Source organism: Aspergillus affinis (assembly GCF_023601865.1).
Source record: "Aspergillus affinis strain CMG 70 chromosome Unknown NODE_98_length_139233_cov_86_989329, whole genome shotgun sequence".
NCBI lineage: Eukaryota > Fungi > Ascomycota > Eurotiomycetes > Eurotiales > Aspergillaceae > Aspergillus > Aspergillus affinis.
Genome location: NW_026515879.1, coordinates 64,172 through 82,468, shown reverse-complemented (window position 1 = coordinate 82,468; position 18,297 = coordinate 64,172). Strand labels below are relative to the sequence as shown.

The 18,297-nt window shown below is 51.6% G+C and overlaps 6 protein-coding genes across 6 annotated transcripts; 1 reads left to right on the top strand and 5 right to left on the bottom strand.

Annotated features, from left to right (window-relative positions):
- Positions 1 to 180: 180 nt before the first annotated feature.
- KD926_011547 (uncharacterized protein) lies at positions 181 to 4,308 on the top strand (the record flags this gene model as incomplete). Its single annotated transcript, XM_053103841.1, has 11 exons — positions 181 to 240; positions 299 to 354; positions 406 to 659; positions 716 to 894; positions 944 to 1,267; positions 1,329 to 1,353; positions 1,409 to 1,540; positions 1,593 to 1,775; positions 1,830 to 1,931; positions 2,573 to 3,949; positions 4,037 to 4,308. 11 exons carry the CDS (start codon positions 181 to 183, stop codon positions 4,306 to 4,308), a joined length of 2,964 nt encoding a protein of 987 aa, XP_052952825.1.
- A 197-nt stretch (positions 4,309 to 4,505) lies between these two features.
- On the bottom strand, positions 4,506 to 6,048 carry pex12 (ubiquitin-protein ligase peroxin 12; the record flags this gene model as incomplete). Its single annotated transcript, XM_053103840.1, has 2 exons — positions 4,506 to 5,932; positions 5,991 to 6,048. The coding sequence occupies 2 exons, from the start codon at positions 6,046 to 6,048 to the stop codon at positions 4,506 to 4,508; spliced, it is 1,485 nt and encodes a 494-aa protein (XP_052952824.1).
- Positions 6,049 to 8,727: 2,679 nt separating this feature from the next.
- Positions 8,728 to 10,833, bottom strand: KD926_011545 (uncharacterized protein; the record flags this gene model as incomplete). The annotated part of the gene is made up of 1 exon (XM_053103837.1): positions 8,728 to 10,833. The coding sequence occupies one exon, from the start codon at positions 10,831 to 10,833 to the stop codon at positions 8,728 to 8,730; it is 2,106 nt and encodes a 701-aa protein (XP_052952823.1).
- Positions 10,834 to 11,117: 284 nt separating this feature from the next.
- KD926_011544 (RNA-binding ATPase activator ESF2) lies at positions 11,118 to 12,218 on the bottom strand (the record flags this gene model as incomplete). Its single annotated transcript, XM_053103836.1, has 1 exon — positions 11,118 to 12,218. The coding sequence occupies one exon, from the start codon at positions 12,216 to 12,218 to the stop codon at positions 11,118 to 11,120; it is 1,101 nt and encodes a 366-aa protein (XP_052952822.1).
- Positions 12,219 to 12,836: 618 nt separating this feature from the next.
- On the bottom strand, positions 12,837 to 14,156 carry KD926_011543 (coenzyme A transporter; the record flags this gene model as incomplete). The annotated part of the gene is made up of 2 exons (XM_053103835.1): positions 12,837 to 13,835; positions 13,917 to 14,156. 2 exons carry the CDS (start codon positions 14,154 to 14,156, stop codon positions 12,837 to 12,839), a joined length of 1,239 nt encoding a protein of 412 aa, XP_052952821.1.
- An 831-nt stretch (positions 14,157 to 14,987) lies between these two features.
- Positions 14,988 to 18,237, bottom strand: KD926_011542 (DDT domain protein; the record flags this gene model as incomplete). The annotated part of the gene is made up of 6 exons (XM_053103834.1): positions 14,988 to 16,056; positions 16,105 to 17,711; positions 17,774 to 17,790; positions 17,852 to 17,954; positions 18,020 to 18,163; positions 18,220 to 18,237. The coding sequence occupies 6 exons, from the start codon at positions 18,235 to 18,237 to the stop codon at positions 14,988 to 14,990; spliced, it is 2,958 nt and encodes a 985-aa protein (XP_052952820.1).
- Between the last annotated feature and the right edge of the window lie 60 nt (positions 18,238 to 18,297).

Below are 18,297 nucleotides of genomic sequence, written 5' to 3'. Positions count from 1 at the left end.
TGGTCCAACTGCCGTGACTGCGGGCAGGAAGTGGAGGGCGTGTTGGGAGTTGACGGAGGTCGGGAAAAGATGTGCCAAGACCCGCGCTGACTGATACGCGTTAAGTGGTTTGGCACGCGTCGCCCGGCATACTCTCTTCTTCTCTTCCCTTGACAATCGCTCAAGTCCGCGGAAGACAATATGGCTGTCGCTGATTACAAGAAGTATCTGGCGGAGAATGTCCTCAATGAGCGCCGAACGGTATGTTTGTTTCTCATTGTCAAGAGATGCGCGAAACTCACTTTTGTATCTCTCGCAGGTCACTTATCGCTCGTTGAGTCGAGCTCTCCGGGTCCACTGCACGTTGGCCAAGCAGTAGGTCGATATATGCTTCGTTATAAATCACCGATGTCTAATGGATGAAAGAATGCTTTACGACTTTCACCACAGCGAAAATACCAAGAAACCGAATAGTGTCAATGCCACCTACCTTCTCACGGGCATCCAGAAACCACCCATTCCCCCCACTACGAACGGCGCGCATGCCAATGGCGACGATAACGAAGATGATGTGATGGCGAGCAGTCCTTACCTACCGAGCTCTATGCTTAACCAAGATTCGATCGCCGATGATGTCGCTACCGTCTCTGTTATTCTCGCCCGGGAGGAGGATCTCGAAGGTAAAGCATCGGATGCGATGTCGGGCAGGATACACATAATTAACGTATTCGCGCAGATGCCAAGGACACCTTTCAATCAATTACCTCGATCTATGTTTACAGCTTGCAGCCTACGATTCTCCAGGATCTCAATGTCTTGACTGACGTCGGTCGGGAGATGATAAGCAGTCATGCGAATGAGGACCCGCTAAAATTTGGGAAACAATGGGGCATGATCCAAAATAAACACGTGAAGGTACTGTAAGATTGTTTGTCCGAACTCGACAACGTATTAACTTTCGCAGCGGAGAACGGGCGCGCGGCCGCCTGCACCTGCACCGACACCAGCTCCAGCTCCAGCTCCCGCCTCATCCAAGCCTGTCGTGCCTTCGAAGCGATCAAACGAAGCGTCGCAAGAAACGAATCCCGAACCCAAGCAGGAAGACCGCTCGGAGCCTACGCAACCATCGCAACGTAGCAATGCTCCATCTTCCAAGCCTACGGAGAAGCCTACGGAGAAGCCAGGTCCGGTGAAGCGAGAAAAGAGCAATCTTTTCAGCTCTTTTGCGAAAGCGAAGCCTAAGCAAAAGAAAGAAGATTCGACACCAGCTACCTTTGGAGCGGATTCGGTTCGTAAAATTCTTTTCCTTCCATGTAGCAGAATCCAAATGAATGTTAACGATTTATCAGGCCGAACCCGGTGCTCCTGAAGATGGTGGGTCTTTGTTTGAATGCTGTATCCGTTCATTGATAGATGCTAATGGATATAGTTGTCCTGGACGATGCTTCGGAAGAAGAAGCCGAAGAGCTTTTCCCCGATACTGGCAAGTCCTCGTCCGCCGGTACACGAGAGACAAGGAAAGAGCGAGAGGCGAGGCTGAAACAAATGATGGAGGACGAAGGTGAGTTTAACTAGTCGCGTAGTATGCCAATTGTTATACTCATCCGCCCTAGACGAAGAAGAGGACGAGGAAATGCCGGATGTCCCAGAACCCGCCGAAGAATCTAACCCCATTGACGAAGCACCGCCCAAGCCTCCTTCTCCGAAGGAAGAAGTTACCGTTGGGGGAGGACGTCGCCGAGGAAGGCGTCAAATCATGCAGAAAAAGACAGTCAGGGATGACGAGGGATACCTTGGTATGTGGATCGGTGCTTTGGCTTGTTATGGATCAACTGACAGTCTATCTCTAGTGACGGTCGAGGAACCCTCCTGGGAGTCATTCTCCGAGGATGAGCCTGCACCGCCGCCCAAGAAGAAACCTGCCGTGAGCGCATCAAAGGGTAAGGCAGGAGGTAAACCAGGACAAGGTAGTATCATGTCGTTTTTCGGCAAAAAATAGACAGGCGTTGGTGATCTCATGTTTTCCCAAGCGTGGAGTGATCCAGGGATCTCTAATGTATGTGAAGTGACTTATCTCACGGCTTCATCAACATCTCATTTTGAAGCGAATATCTTAGCATAACTACTCATCGTTATCCATAATGTCATCCCATTCTATCCCCAGGTAACCTAAGGCACCAGCGGACTCGACCCCGCACGATTACATAAGACCCTCGATGTCATCGGATTTTCGGCGTAACAAAGAAAGCAAACAGCCTAGAGATCCTTTTGAATGATCGGCAGGTCATTGTGACGGTGACAGCGCTATGGCACATCGTGTCGGGAATGGGCCGGTCAATCCCCATCGATATAAAGTCGATCGCGACCCTTGGATCTACTGCGGTCCTTCCCCGGTTTGCGCTTCTCCGCATTCCACGCCTTGGCATAGACAACAAACAGCCCACTCCTCAATTCACTTCTGATCTGTTTATGTTTGATTCCAGAGGCTGAATTGGATCAATTTTGAGACCACAAGACATCTATGAACCCTTAGATCATCGTTCATTTTCTAGTTATCCATCATGACGTGCTCGTTGGCAGCGCTGATCCTCAGCTTCACCTTTGCCTTGGGCGCAAGGGGTTCTGCAGGATATCCTGATGAGCCTGCGGTTCTTCGACGAGCATGTCCGGACTATGTATCGTATGCTTCAGTGCCACAGTAGGACACTACCCCTACTTTCCCTCGTGGAAGACGTCAAACCATCCCGTCTGACCTTCCCACCTAGTGCCCCATACAGCGAGGGCCCACTCAAGCTCCCCTTCCAACGACCAGCAACCGAATGCCGTACCTTCAGCTCTCCTGCTGTCGAGCAGGTGATTGAAGACGTCACTTCGCGCATGAAAGACAAAGACCTCGCCCGGTTGTTTCAAAATGCTTTTCCGAATACCCTGGACACCACTGTCCGATGGCATGTGGACGGCACCTCGTCCGTCGCATCGAAAGCGCAAAGAGACGCGTCGCAATGGCAGGGTGCCCATACCTTTATCGTTACTGGCGACATCAACGCCGAATGGCTGCGCGACTCGACGAACCAGTTGACCGGGTACCAGGCTCTCGCGAAGAAAGATAAGAAGCTCTACAGCCTCATCCTAGGCGCAATCAACACCCAAGCCGAGTTTGTCATCCAATCTCCATACTGCAATGCGTTCCAGCCTCCGCCGCCTAGTGGACTAGAGCCGACTACCAGCGGGCAAGATGACCAGGTGCATCCGGCGTATGAGTCCTCCGTGGTGTTCGAATGCAAGTACGAGCTCGATTCACTTGCCCATTTTCTTGCTCTGGGGACAGAGTTCTACGAAAACACCAAATCTACAGAATTCCTGACCACCCGATGGTACTCTGCCCTGAACACCGTCCTCAAAGTACTAGACGCTCAGTCACAGCCGACCTTCAACGACAAGGGCCAGTACGTCGTCAACCAGTACACCTTCCAGCGCAAAACCACGCTGGGCACCGAGACCCTCAGTCTGGCTGGTGTCGGAAACCCATTGAACCACGGCACGGGGCTTATTCGCAGTGCGTTCCGTCCAAGCGACGACGCGACTATTCTCGGATTCTTCATCCCCCCGAACGCGCAGATGGCCGTGCAGCTCAAAAAGACGGCCAAGGTGCTCCGCGCAGCCGGGGGCAAAGACGAACTGGCGAAAGAGCTGGAGGAGCGGGGAGATAAGCTCGACAAGGCGATCAAGGAGCACGGTATTGTCAATCATGCTAAATACGGCGATGTATATGCCTTCGAGGTCGACGGGTACGGCTCTCGCATCCTCATGGACGACGCCAATATCCCGTCTTTGCTTTCTTTGCCGTATCTGGGCTATGTCAGCAAAGACGATAAGGTTTACCAGAACACGCGCAAGATGCTCCTCGAGAAGGACGGTAACCCGTACTATCTCACTGGTTCAGACTTCCATGGCATTGGTGGTCCTCATAGTTTGTCTTCCCACCGCCCTTTCCCTAGCTAAAACACACGTTCAGGTCTACATCAAAAGGCTCCAACCAGCTAACTGAGTGAACTAGTCGGTCTCCAAAACGCCTGGCCCATGTCCTTGCTCATCCAGGCCATGACCTCCGACTCAGACGTCGAAATCACCAAGTCCATCAATCTAGTTCGCAACTCGAGCCTTCTGGGCCTCGTGCATGAATCGATCAACGTCAACAATATCAAAGATTACTCGCGTCCGTGGTTCGCTTGGGCTAACTCGGTCTTTGCGCAGACTATCCTGAAGGTTGCTGCGGAGAGACCGCATCTTCTTTTCGGGGAGGGCGCGGATCCGTACATAATCGAATAGATATAGTATCGTGCAGTAATGATATTATTAGGTAGCGGGTGTGATGTATTCAGTTATTTCCATCCGACGAAGACAAAGGCAAGTCAATTCAAGGAAACGTGATATTAGACATAACTACTCGCTGGATAATTATTCATGCTTCATCAACCATGCACACTATATACAAACATGACTGCACCTCTTCTCTAGGACGAAATCTAGATCAAAACACGTCTCAACCCCTCCGTTCCACATAACACTCTTCTCCCCGTCACCGGACATCTCCCCTTCCCGCTCTCCCATTTCCCCTGGCGACTCTGGCCCGGTTTCCCGTCGGCTTGTTTCTCGGCGTCCTCCCCCTCGACCGCATCGTCTTCCCACGCAGCGCCTGCTCCGTCCCCGTTCATGAAATCAATCTGTCGCTGATGCTCGCCGTTCACCCAGTGGAAGATACACACGTAACAATACACGTACCCCGTCTGACAGGCCGTCGGATTGGCCAGCGGATTCAAACACACCGCGCACATGGACGCAACGTCCGAGTCCGCGGGCGGAAGAGGAACCGTGAAGATGGGGAGATACGAAGTCGCAGAGACAGGGGGCTGAGTGCGTCGACGGGATGACTTGAGGGCGGACTTAGGGGATTCCGGGTCCTGCTGCTGTTGTTTCCTCTTCTCTTTCTCCTTGTTCTTCTCTTCGAGCGCTTTCCGCTTCTCCGAGGGGGATATCATTCCGTTGGAGACGGGCGCCGGGAGATCCAGCACCTCGGTGGCCTTGCGGGCGAGTTGTCGCGAGAAGTCGCTGGCGTGCCACCATTCGAGGAACTTAAGGGCGAAGATCGACGCGGGGAGGAAGTAGCGGAGAGACGTGAGGAGTTGCGGGTAGAGGTTTTGCGGGCTCAGCATGCCCAGGAGTCCCGAGCCGGGGCGAGAGCGAGCGCCTGCGCCGCCGGCTGGCCCGGGTGCCGGTTTAGGCGGTTCCAGGACGGAAGCGATGGCTCTGTGGTCGGCGGCGCCGAGGCGGCGGATTCGAGTGCCAATGAGCCAGAGGAACGGGGAGGAGTATTTGGTGTTGTCGAAGAGGTAGGCCAGGTTGAAGGCGAGGACGGAGAAGTAGTACGCGGCGTTGACGGAGGGGTAGACGTTCCGGAGGAACCATTTGTATAGGTGTAGAAGCCGTTGACGTATTGTTGGGCTGGAAGGTAGGTCATCGCTGGGGTTGTATCGGGGACCGCCGCTCATGATCAAGGATGCTTGCGGCGCGGCGTGCACGTCGTAGCCCTCGTCTAGCTTGCGTTTCAAGTAGGGGATTCCGATCATGATGAAGAGGTTCTTCCAGACGTCGGACGAACGCAACTTCAGGGTTTCCCGGACAGGACCGGCAGCGCCCAGTTGGGCGCGCGGAACCTCGCCATTCTTGGTCAGGAGGACTCGTTCGCGTTTCAGAGAGTAGAAGTTCTCGGTGAAAGAGCCGCCGAAGGTGCGCAGGTAGTAGCGTTCTACCACGAGCGAGAGGAGGGCGTAGATTTCATCGTACGAATTAAGAATCCTCAGCAAGTACCGAGGATGACGGTGAGTCGCGACGGCGAGGATGTATCGAATGGAGGGAGGGAGGAGATCCGAGAGCTGCTGTTCGGCGAGTAGTTCTAGATAAAACGAGGTCAGTTGAGGTTGAGTCGGAATGTTTGCTAGGGATGCAATTACCGAATAGAGAAGGCTTGAGCTCATCGAACTCCTGCTGGAGACTGGGTAAATATTCCATGATGATGATGATGAATGCCAGTCATCCCATCCCATCCCATGGAAAGCGATAAGAGGGAGATGCGGAGCGCGAGTGTTCGGCGCCGTCGAAGTCCACTCGACTTGGGCCGAGGCAATTCGGTTGCTGAGTCAGGACTGAGTCATCAGGATCAATTTTCGTGTTAACTATTCTCCGGTACATGAGATAGTTATGATACCTTCCTCTACAAGAACTGGACCGGAATGAGCCACAGGCGATGGCAGACAATGGTCCGTATCTATCTATATATAAACTATCCAGACAATAACTCGTGTGGCTATAACAACTCCCTAGCTTGACTCAAATCAAAGAAAGACCCCCTGTTTCTCGCTCATTGTTACAATAAGCTAGGCATGGATATTGAAACAATGGAAACTCACGAAACCCCATCTGAAGAAGGCCAGTGGGATGAGATTATTCGCACTCTTGCCTATCCCCAGTATGAGGACGAAGACGACCCTGCGGTCATCAGCTTCCTTCCCTCCCACCATAAACGAGTACGTGCCTCTTTGCTTCATCCAACTCCTACCCCTTCAGTTAACAGTACCCCTGGCGGGTTAGATTGTCTACCGGTTGAAATTACCTTGGAAATATGTCTCTTATTAGACATTGAGTCACTCTTCGGATTTCGCCGTGTCAATCGCCGTGCCCGACAAATCGTCAGTCAAGTTCGTGGCTATCGAGAGACATTTACATATGCTCTTGATGCTCTTTGTGCTTCCCTTAAAACAGGATTGGCATCTTATTATACTCTACAGGACCTCTTCAAAATCCTCTGTACGAAGACTTGTATTTGTTGCGGCTCCTTTGGTGGCTTCGTCTCTCTTCTCACATATACGAGATACTGTTTCTCTTGCATTAAGATAGGTCTTTTTCCTCCTGGCATCCTCTATACTAACAACCGTGAGTGGATGGACTCAGCGCAATTCACGCCACAAAATCGGCCAAGTTTAGCTGTGCCAACTAAGCATGTCATCATACATCCGATGGACGCGGGGGGCAAATACCACTGGCTTAAACTTTCAGTTAGATCTTCAGCCAATTGCCATCTATGGTACATGAAAAAAGCCGCCCTGCCATATCTCGACACAAAAAGCGGTGACATCCAGAATGGGATTTGTTGTAAGGAATGCCGTACGTGTTCATAAAAAAGTGTACTCGAATGAAGACTTTATGGAGCACTTTTGAGAATGTCAAAGAGCTCAAGATCTGTGGAAAACGAGGGAAATTGGCATAGATGTCGCTGAAACTTCGAATTATGCCAGTCCTCTCAGTTAGACACGCCGCCATGTCTTTTGGCAGATTATCTTGGTATGACATGGTCATGTTATATATGGGTGCTGTATCAAAGCAGATGACACTATTCCTATAGTCTTTAAATAATGAGACCCAATTTGCTGCTTCTCTTTCAGTTTTCTATGTGTTCCTCAGTAATGTAGTCTGTATTCAGCAATCTATCTAACCTGTGTAGGTGCAAGCCGGCCCTCTGTCACATTAATCCATTCATTTAGGTCATTAGGGGATTGTTTTTGATCACCGCGGTGGCTACCAGTCATCTACCTGCCTTGCATATCTGCAACATGGGGCTATATTATAGTCCCCGTGATGCTGGGTGACTCAGAGTGTACTTCAAGAAGCTTCCACTATGTTATGTTCTACAATATTTCCATCTGCTGCTTCGTCTTTGGAAAAGTGAAGACGCAAGCCTTTATTCCTGGAACGGTGTAGAAGTTCTACATGCGGAGCAGTCCGTGTGGTGTTAAATAATGATTAAACAATTGAACAGTTCGTATCTCTAGATTCATTGCACTGATTGGTGTATGTAGGAAGAACGAGATCCTCCATAGTACTGCAAAAATGAAGTTTCATTGGGATTATCTTGCACCTCAGACACCAAGAACGCCTGCTCAAAGGTATGGACAAAGCCTTGGAATATAAAATTTGTCGCAGGTGAAATCCTGGCCATCTTCTATCCCGCCGTAGGATGCATCTTATCGGTTCCTGGATTGGCCAGGTACCCTTTACAGTTATTCTTCAACGGGCTCGACCACGTCATATATTCTTTCGAAGCAGCGCATTTTTACGACGAAACCTGTTGAGGTGCTGGATAGAGGATCTCAAGGAGGAGTGGTAATATTTTGGAGTGGTATTTTTATGGTGGTAGGTAGACGATATGGTTGTAATTTGGTGTGCTCTCCCAGATAGAGAATAAGTAGGATATGGTAGGTCTCCCAATTCTTCACTCGTCCAGAAACAATAGTAGAAGGCAGACTGTCGTATGACATGGCAAACGGGTAGGGACGTATGGCAGTTACACCCGCTGCACTAACAAGGGTCAACCCTTCTTACCGAAGGTTATTCATGCACATCCGCACGGCCACAGTACGGTACTCTCATCCTCTCAGCTTCAAATTGCGAACATCTTCAAGAAGAAATCAAAGAGATATACTTCGTTCTATTTGGTGACTTAAACAGAGAATAACTAGTTTTTCAATGCATGCGTTTTTATCAATGGAATATCAATATCAAGCGCTTATCATACACGCAACACTGTAGGACACATATATACAGAGTTTATATCCAGTATCTAACACCCAACATCCCAAAATGTTCATACTAAAAACACACACAACCCTTTCCCTCACCCCTTCAGTATCAATATCATTGGTCCGGAACCTCACGTCTTTGATGACACTCATTCCACATGCGCACCATAGGCGTATTAGCCATATTCTGAGAATTCTCTCTAACATTCGGATCCGCCAGAAGGATACACTCCAAGACAGAGGTTCGAAGTTGACCTTCTAGCGAAATAGGATTCTTTTCTCGGTCCATCATCGGGAACCACGTTGTCAGACAGGATTCGGCGAGAATCGGGTCCCCAAGACGTGCGTGCTCCTTGAACAGCATCTCGTAGTCTTTTCGATTGCGCGAACGCGCGTTGATCGGGAGCTGGCGCCAGATCTTCCAGAAGGCGTCGTAGTCTTGTGCTTGGAAGCGGAGGACCATGTGCAGTCGGGTTTCCGTGGCATCGAAGGGGAAGTTGAAGGTGTCGATCATGCGGGAGACGCGGTATAGGGCGGATGTCATCATTTTGTCTTCGTTTGAGGGGTTTTCTGTGGGTTCTTCCGCTTCGGTTTCTGGTTGGAGCTGGGGCTGGTCAGGGATTATCATAGCGGCTTTGTAGATGATGTTGAACATCTTCAGGTTGATTAGGTTGGTGCCTTGCGTGCTCAGGTGTTCTAGCACATCCAAGGCAATTTCGATATCCTCGCGTGGTAACGTCATCTTGACTCCTCCTTCGGCAGGCTCATCCGTGGGCTGACCGGCTAGCAGGGTCGAAATAACCTCAAAGCTGAGGTCGTCGGGGATGACACAGGCCAGGGCAGCATAGTACTCAAAGGTCTTGGCCAAGCCCTCCTTGCTGTATCCCGGATGGTGTCGGTTGATTGCGGTGCAGTACAGCTTTAATTTGGCAAAGGCTTTTTCGTCCTCGGAAAACCGGGAGTCGTTACCATAGAACAATTGCAAGAAAGGTGTGGAAGAGGTATCGTCCGGACCGGTGCCCAGGTCTTTTCGGACTTGCTCGTCCGACAAGCCTGATAGGTATTGAAACAAGGAGTTTACAACATCACTCTCCTGGGAAGTGGAATATCCGCGCACGGAGGACCGAAAAGGTGAGGGAATGGGTGTGCTAGCGGTGCCCTGCACGGCTTGGAATGGGATCCGCGGACGGCCGCTGTGGATCTGTCTTCTCTGTCCGAGCGGGGCCGTTACCGGGGTCCTGGTGGAATGTCCATGATCGAGGTCAGAATGTGATGGTGATGGTGATGGGTCTGTCGATGAAGAAAAACGAACCTCTTTAGGAGGCGCGGAGGGGTTGGCCTCAGCGTATTTCTTCTTCTCTCGTTCGGCACGGTCCAGGGTCTTCTGCCATAGGCTTTCCAGATCGACTTCGGCTCTCTTCTCCTCGGTGAACATCTGGACCACGACGCGCGTGCCGCCCACGACGGTGCCGAATCCTTCGAAATTCTGGGCTCCTGGTTCTGGGGCGGCGCTCTTCTCCACGACGCCGGCATTGACGCAAATCCATCCCGTGGTGATGCCGTCGTCCTTCTCGTCGACCATGGACCCCGATTGGCTGGCAATGCGAGCTCGACGAGCCTTCCGTCGTAGCTTAATCTTGAGTTCGTTTCGACCCAGCAGTCCATCCGCGTATGGTGATAGATTCCACGTGCTTCTCAACCACCGGCAAAGGCGATCCGCCGAGACGTTCAGATGCTTCACGCTACGAGCGGTTCCGATAATCATAATGACATTGGCCCCGAGCGGGGGAGGGGTCTCCAAGGGGCGCAGGTCCATCAGGTTCAATTTGTCCAATCCAAGATCTTTGAAGACGTATTCCAGGAGAACGGGAAGAATTTCCGGGGATTGCTCTGGGAGATCCGGTAGTTGGTCCTGGAACGAAATCTGCTGCGACTCGGAGACCGGTGATGCTTCCTGCAGATACCACGGGACGTGGCCGGACGAATTGGTTGTCTCATTTTCCAATGCTGCGTTACTGGGTTCATTCAATTCGGAATTTGATGCAGGAGGGGTTTCAGGAGACTGTTTATTGTGCCAACGCGACACCGAGGCAAAGTGCCGGCCATTGGCATTGTAGATCGATTGCGCAGGAAAAGCCCGACGAGGTATAAAGGCGCCAGGGGTATATATCGAACGAATAACCTCTGGGCGACACCAGGGCCGTAAAACCACACGATTCATGATAAGGTGAACCTGAAGGACGAAGGTAGGTATTTTGGAAAAAAGCATGCATTCACCTGCATCTTCGCCGCTTGGTTCTTCCACCGGTGACGTTGGGCTGCAAACATTGCAAATCCATGACTAAGCATTGTTCTGCAGGGGAAGCAAACAGAGCAAACACGTTGCTCTCCAAGTAGACATAGAAGATGTCACAAGTCCACGAACTCATATTTGACCGAAGTGATGTACATAATTGAATTGGTATATCTGTAACAAACTGCCATTAGGGCATAGAAATGAAAAATCTAGAAAATCTGGCCCAACACTTTCTTCGCGTCCTCCTCCAACGGACCATGATTTTGTATCTTATCCCGTCCCATTTTAACCTCATTCTGCTTGAACAGTCTCCTGATCTTAGCATCCTGTCCCGGGCCCTTCTCGCTCCTGAGCCCTTCATCGGCCTGCTGCAGCTTCCTCTTCTTCTTGTCCTCGTTCTTCTTCTGCATCCCATCCAGCACCTTGCCCTGCTCCACTCCCTCCAAAAACACCTGGTCCTCCTTGCGCGTCCGCGCATCCTCGATCCGCTGCCTGGCCTCCCTCTCCTTCCTTTCCCTCTGGATCTGATCCACCAAGTCATCCCAGCGCAGGCCGGTGAGGTATTTCACGTTCAGAATATCATCGTGGTACCAGCTGCCCTTGCGACCGCCGATAATCGACGCGTTCATCGTCTCCGCGCAGATCTTCGCCGTCTTCTTCGATGCGAACTCCACCCATCCGTCGGAGTAGATTTTTCGCTTGTTGGAGCGGCGTCGCGGCGCAGATGCTGGCCTCACTTCCGGCGATAGGAACACTTTCGTAATAGGTCCGAAGCCGCGCGTCTCGAAGAGCGACTTCAATGCGTACGGTTTCATGTACGGCGGGAGCGAGGAGAGATAGATGACGCCTGGCTTCTTCTTCTTCTTCTTTTCCTTCTTGTCTGGCTTGGCCTTATCCGAGCTTGATTTCTTGCTTTTCGATCCTTTGGTACGGGTTTCATCGTCGTCGTCGTCCGCTAACTCAAGGTATTGATTACCGAGTTCGACTTCGTCATCTTCAGCCTCGTCGTCTTCAGCGTCATCACTGCGCTTCGATGCGGACTTCTTTGTTGTAGATGTTGATGTCTTCTTCGTTCCTTTCCCCTTCGTCTTCGCGGCCAACAATTTCTCGTCTTCGTCTTCCGATGCCTCGTTCTCCGATCCGTCTGATTCGTCGTCCCCTAGGATATCGTGTGGCTGCTTCGTGCGTCTTCGTTTCGCGTTCCCGCCTTTGCTTTCCTCTGCGGCTTCGGAGTCATATCCGCGATCGTTGGCTTCGTCGTCGCTTGACCCTTCGATGTCGAGGAACTCGTTGTATTTGCGGGTCGACATTCTTGTATGAAGGAGGCGGTGATGCGCCCTGGATAAAGTTGATAGTTAAAGACGTCTCTTTTCTGCGCCGACTCCGCAAATCAAATAAGGTAGGTAGAGAGTGAGGGTTAGGTAGTGAGTATGTTAGAGTGGAAGGCTCTCGGAGGTTTGTAAAAACGCCGCAACTTTTTTTTTTGCGAGGTGGTCTGTGCGGAGTTGGTTTGGGCCAATCAGGTGGGTGGGTTCTTACTGTTGCCGCAAAGATGGACAACTTCCCGTCCGGTGCTTTTGATTTGGATGGAATTACGATAAGTTCAGCAAGAAGAAATAGACGTTGGAGTTGTTCAATGTAGTATGGTATTTCTCTTCACACACAACAAGAATTCAAAACTATGTACTTGTGTACCGCAATATCCTGAATCCCCTTAACAAAGTAAGAATGGGTATGAACAATGTAATATAACAGAAGGAAATTGTAAGACGCCAATGTCTTCAGAGCTCTATATGAGATGAACGGGATTGAGGAGAAGGAGTACACAAAAGGGAGAGCAATCACGAGAACAAATCCTCACAGCTTCCGCTTCAATGCAAAAAGGAGTAATCGAGGTAGAGGTATGTATGTATCGAGCAGATGAAAGATCAAATTCCAAGAGACCACTTCAGCCTCTCGTACACGAAAAAGGCGGTCGCGGCCATCGGCATCACCTTGATGTAGCCAATCGTTAATCCAACGAAATATCCCCGGAATCCCCGCTCCAGCCAAATCGTGCGGGCGGTTTCGGCAACTCCGAGTCGGTGACCATCACCGACAACGCCACCGACTTGCATGCGCCGTCGGATCACCTCGAACGGATATGATGCAGTCTGCGAGCAGAGGCCGGCGACAGCTCCGGAGAATATTTCGGCGGCGGCAGTCAATTGCGACCGTCGCGAGGGTTTCTGTGATTGCTGCTGAGCGGGAGAGAGGTCGGATTCGGGAATGGTGGTGTAGTGAGAGACGGAGGGAAGTCGGAGCCAGTCGCCGACGGTATCGTGCACGAGGAAGGAAATTCCGGCGTAAGGCAACATGCCTAGCATGGTGGGTATGAATCCACGGTAGAAGTTGGCGATCCCTGAGCTGGGGACGACCTTATTCACGGAGGAGGACACATTTTCGACCGTGGTTGCGGCGGTAGCGCCGGTAGCTGACGATGCGGAGATTCCACTAGAGGTGGAGGGCGGCGAAACTCGTTCGTGGTAGATCTGCCGGAAGACGTCTCTCAAGGAAGAGCGCGAGGTCTTCTTTGTCTCGAATGCTAATCGCACTCGGATGAGTTCCAAGGGATATGTGAAAAACACTGATGTGATGCCCGCCAGACTGCCAGATAGGAGTCGGCGACCCGGCGTCTCCTTGTCGGGTGACGGAATGAATACCGCTCGAATCTGCTCATAGGCGAGGAATTTGATCGCTGCGTAAGGGAAGATGCGAAGAAGCGTAGCGGAATGACCTTTATAGAGGCCTCGGCCGCCTTCATATCGTTTGATATCGCGAATCGCCGCCACCATGCCCGTCCAGCTGCCTGTGTATTTGGCAAACTGCGGGTTTGAGGCTTGGAAAAGAATCTTGACCCGGTCCAAGGGGGCCACCACCGTTTTGGCCTAACATGTCCCAGCCCGTTAGCATTTTTCCATTTCCGAGACCGTCAAGAAATATACAACGGGATGAAATATTCGACTTACAGCACACCCCGCTAGACCCCCCGCTAACCCGCTCCTTGCGATGTAGTCCAAGCTACGCTTGTTCGTCTGTCGATTATTTTGCTCGCTATGTGTGCTTTGAGCACGGTCGCCTTGGGTTACTTGCGCGGTGGCTACCGCTGCATTTCTGTGAGTGTCACTTGTCGTCGGCCCGCCAGCTGGTCCCGACTGTGCTACCTGTTCCATCTGAGCAATCGGGTGCGGGACGGATTCCGCGGTCATAGAATGAGAAGAATGAGAACTGAGTGCGATCGAGGAAGAATCTGCATGCGCATGGTCTGAAAGGGTAGTAGACATAAAGCAAGACTATGCAAAAAGCCTGGTTCAGTCACACGGGCTACCGGAGATTCGGGGCCATGGGTATTACCCCTACAATTTGCACGCTGAGACCGCTCAGACTGTTTTTAGGACGCTCAACAAAAGAACGGGTTCAAGACGCGAAAATGTGGGGGAATTTCGCGGGGAAAGTAGAGGATCAAACCTGGAGCGAGTGGAAGAATCGGCAACATGGACGAGGAAAAAGGCGAGCGGCGATGATGGCATCGCAGAAGTCGGCGGAAGAACGGGCGGCAGGTTACCGCGCTGACATGCCGATACAAGCCGCCGACGCCAAGTGATGGGGAGGCATACCGTTACAATACGGCGCGGTATCCGGGTGGCGGGTCACGGGTGGCCAACGGCGCTCGGCAGTTTGGTCAGCAGTCACATGTTCTCGCTTTACATCGGATATACAGAGTTTAGTGTATACAAAAAAAAATTCCCATTCAAAACTCCCTCTATAGCCAAAATGCCGGTTGTCTACTATGAATTGTTGTATGTATATGTGTATGTATATATAGAGGGGCTGTATCGAATTTCAAAAAAAATCTCATGGTCTCATCGCTCATGCAATCCAAGAAAGACCCTTTTCTTTTCAAATAATCAAAAACAAACAATAATTGCGACCACCCCCCAAAATGTTGCCCTTCCATCCCGGGATCACTGACATATACAAGAACCGTAGAACGCCAGGTAAATCCAATAGACAAACAGATGCGACAGGCGCAGGCGCATCTAGAAATTGTACCGCGTTCCCTGCCTCGTGAGCGGCTTGCCTTGTCGATTCGTCGCCTTGATCTCCTTCGGTTCATCGGTGGTTCGCTTCGCTCGCTTGGACGGCCGAGATGCATCCACATGAAGATGCCCATTTTCCGACAGCGCCGTCACGTTGTGCCATTTGAGGCAACGATGGGGGTTGTCGCCCGCGTATGTTTTGGTTCTCGTGGTCATCCGCTTGGCTGGCGCCTCCTCGGACTCCGCCCTCTCTACGGTTTGCGCCAGGTACTCCTTGCGGCGGTTCATATACTTCGCGATGTGGCCCCGCTGCAGCTGCAGCTCCTTGCGCAATTTCAATTCGCGGTTTCCTCGCGTATCCAGCCAGTCGATAAGTTTCTCCAGCGCTTCCGGCTCGTCATAGAAACCCCATTCGTCGGCATTCGCAAGTCGAGTAGGGCCTTCCTCGGCCTTCCTACGCTCCGCAGGCGTGGTCTGGAAATCCTTCTGGTATTGCTTCTTCTGCTCATCGGTCACGTCGATGAAGCCAACGCGTTCCATCTCGTCGGGGCCTTGGACCCATAGGCGACCGTTGGCGTATGCGGCCTCGGCCGTTGAGCTGTTGGGCATTCCGCCGTAAGGCATCGCATTTCGCTCAAACCACCAGTATCGATTGCAAAAGCGGTCCTTGCCGAGTAATCTCGTGCGTGGGCAGTCGGCTTCCCTCAAGTCGTTGTCAACAACATCGATCTTCTCTTCCAGCTTGGCGACTTGCGCTTTTTGATCTTCGATCTTTTTAAGCACTCTCTGGTACTGCTTGGATCCCTTTGGCTGCTTGGCCAATTGCTCCTTTCTCTCGCGTTCCTCTTCCTGCTTTCTCTTCCGTTCCAGAATTCTGTCCATGCCTCCCCGCAATGACCGTTGTTTAGGTCCGTCGTCCTCGTCCGAATCGCCCTGGTCAGATTCCCCATCTATGCCAGTCATCTTGGAGTCTTCCAACGCCTCCAATTCGGGTGCTGGCGTGGGCGATTTCTCGGGTTCGGGCTGGAGGGCTTTGCGTTCTTGGTGTAATCGACGAAGTTCTTCGAGACTATAGCGGAGTTAGCTAAATCAGCAGGCAATATGTCATGACACTTACGCTGCTTTGCGAGACTTTTGGTACTCGATCTTTTCTTTCCGAAACTCTGTCATCTGGTTGCTGCATTCCTCCAAGTAGTTGCGAATGGCTTTGGTTTCCAGACTGAGCATGCAGATGATTTGAAGGCCCTGGATGCGCAGGTTGACGTCAAGGGTAGAGTACTGCTGTTGAACCGTCTCCTGGGTTGGCTCGGCATCAAGAGGTGCCAGATGCTTGAGAATTTCGTTACAAACTTTTTCCATGCGCGGGCGCATGGACAGCCGGTGCAAAAGTCCCGCCATAACCAACTCCCACCCACCATTTCGGAAGTCGCGTTTCCGGAGACGATCAATCCAAGAGTACTCTCCGAAAAGCTCGTCGGCACGGTGCACCTTAGCTTCTACTGAGTTTGACCGACTCCCGTTCGCTTGTGATTTCAAATTCAGCGCTTCAGCCTTGGCCAAACTACTGCGAGTGGTCATCCTGGTGACAACCGGCTCAGGAGTGGCATCCTCCTCTTCTTCTTCTCCTTCTTCGTCCTCAGCGTCAGAGTCTTCCGAGTCCTCGTCGGGGAGATCGGGGAGGGAGATCTGCACGGCACCGTCGTCATCTTTCTCGGCGTTTACCAGTTTCTTCAGCACGGCGCAATGGGTTTCAACAAATAGTTCGCAGTCCACGTCATCCGATGTAAATCGCATTGCCTGGAAGAAATCGTCAAAAGTAAAAGAATCCAGCTGGAAGACTTCGCAATACACATTGAGCGTATTCCAGGACTCGAGAAGCAACCTCACCGACTTCATCTCGAGCTCGTCATACAGCAGATCACCGTCATCCTCAATCTCGTCGGTTTCATCGATGTTAACAAACTGCAGGGGCGGTCGCTGCTTCTTCTTTTCGCGGTCTGGTGCGATATCAAGATCCTCAATAGGGTACTTGATCGGCGGTGGAGACGGTGGTCTAGGAGACTCGGCTTTGACGACCACGGCAGGCACAGCTTGCGGCCTCTTTTCGGCCTCCTGAGATTTTGACGAACGGGAAGCACCGGGAGGCTTGTTGCTGACGACGAAGGTCGGGTTGCCGTTGAGAGAGCGCTGGTATTCGAGGAACTGTGCTTCCTTTGAGCGGGCCATGTCGTTGGGCGAAGGCTTTGATTTAGGGGCCTTTACCGCTGGTTTCAATTCAGGCAGCTGCTGCGAGGCGAAGAAACCGAAAAATCCATCCTGATCTGCCTTCTTCATGGCCTTCTTCTCGGCGACCTTGGCTCCATACTGTAAATGCTTCGGCACTTCGGTTGTTATCCTATATTCTTCGGCGATGGAGGATTTCACAAGCCAGGGGGCACCGCTCCAAGACTCCCGCGTCACGTTGTTCTTGATGAAAGCGCGTAACATCTGCTTGGTGAAGGTTTTGCGGTCTCGGGTGATGTGCTCCTGGTCTAGAAGCGCTTCTTCGTTCGGACGGTCAAGGACCTTCACGAGGTATGTCGCGTACGCCGGAGTTTTAACCGTCCCATCGTGATTCAGCTGCTCCGCGAAGTTTGCCTTGTCTCGGATGATGCCGTGGAGACGCGTGTTATCGTCCAGTAGTATCAAAACGGGCTCTCCTGGGTAGAAATCTTGCTTGAATTCCTGCGCTTGTTTAGTTTCGCCCTAGAAGTCGATGACAGTGATTGATTAATCATTCTACTCACTTCGAAGACCTCGTCCACTGTGAAGATCAGCGTTAGTCTCAGGCACCACTTTATAAAATCTGGAAATTCTATACGCACCAAGGTTATCGACCCGCGACACTGTGGAAAATTGTATTCTGCGCAGTATAGGCTCCTTCAGAGCGTCGGGGAAAGCGCTGTTGACCTCCTTCGATTCCTCCGTCTGATGATTCCAAGTATAAGCAAAAGTTGAGCCACGCGATTGCGGAAGTCTGGATTGTCGCATACCTCGCTTCTGAGGGCCTCGAAGAAAGTCAAGCCCGAATGACCCGTGATTTCGCATATAAATCTTCGTTGCTTATAAAAGTCCATCCGCTGCAGGTAGGGTTCATAATTCGTGAAGACCTCGTTGGTCTCTGGAATAACCCAGACCTATACGATGGGTGGTCAATAGGTTATCTTTGCCGTCGTCTTCGATCATTTTGTACGTGCCTCGGAGCTGTCATCTTCGATAACTGGTCGCGGAAGGTACTGGACGGGTTTCCGTTTGAACAACACCTAGGTCA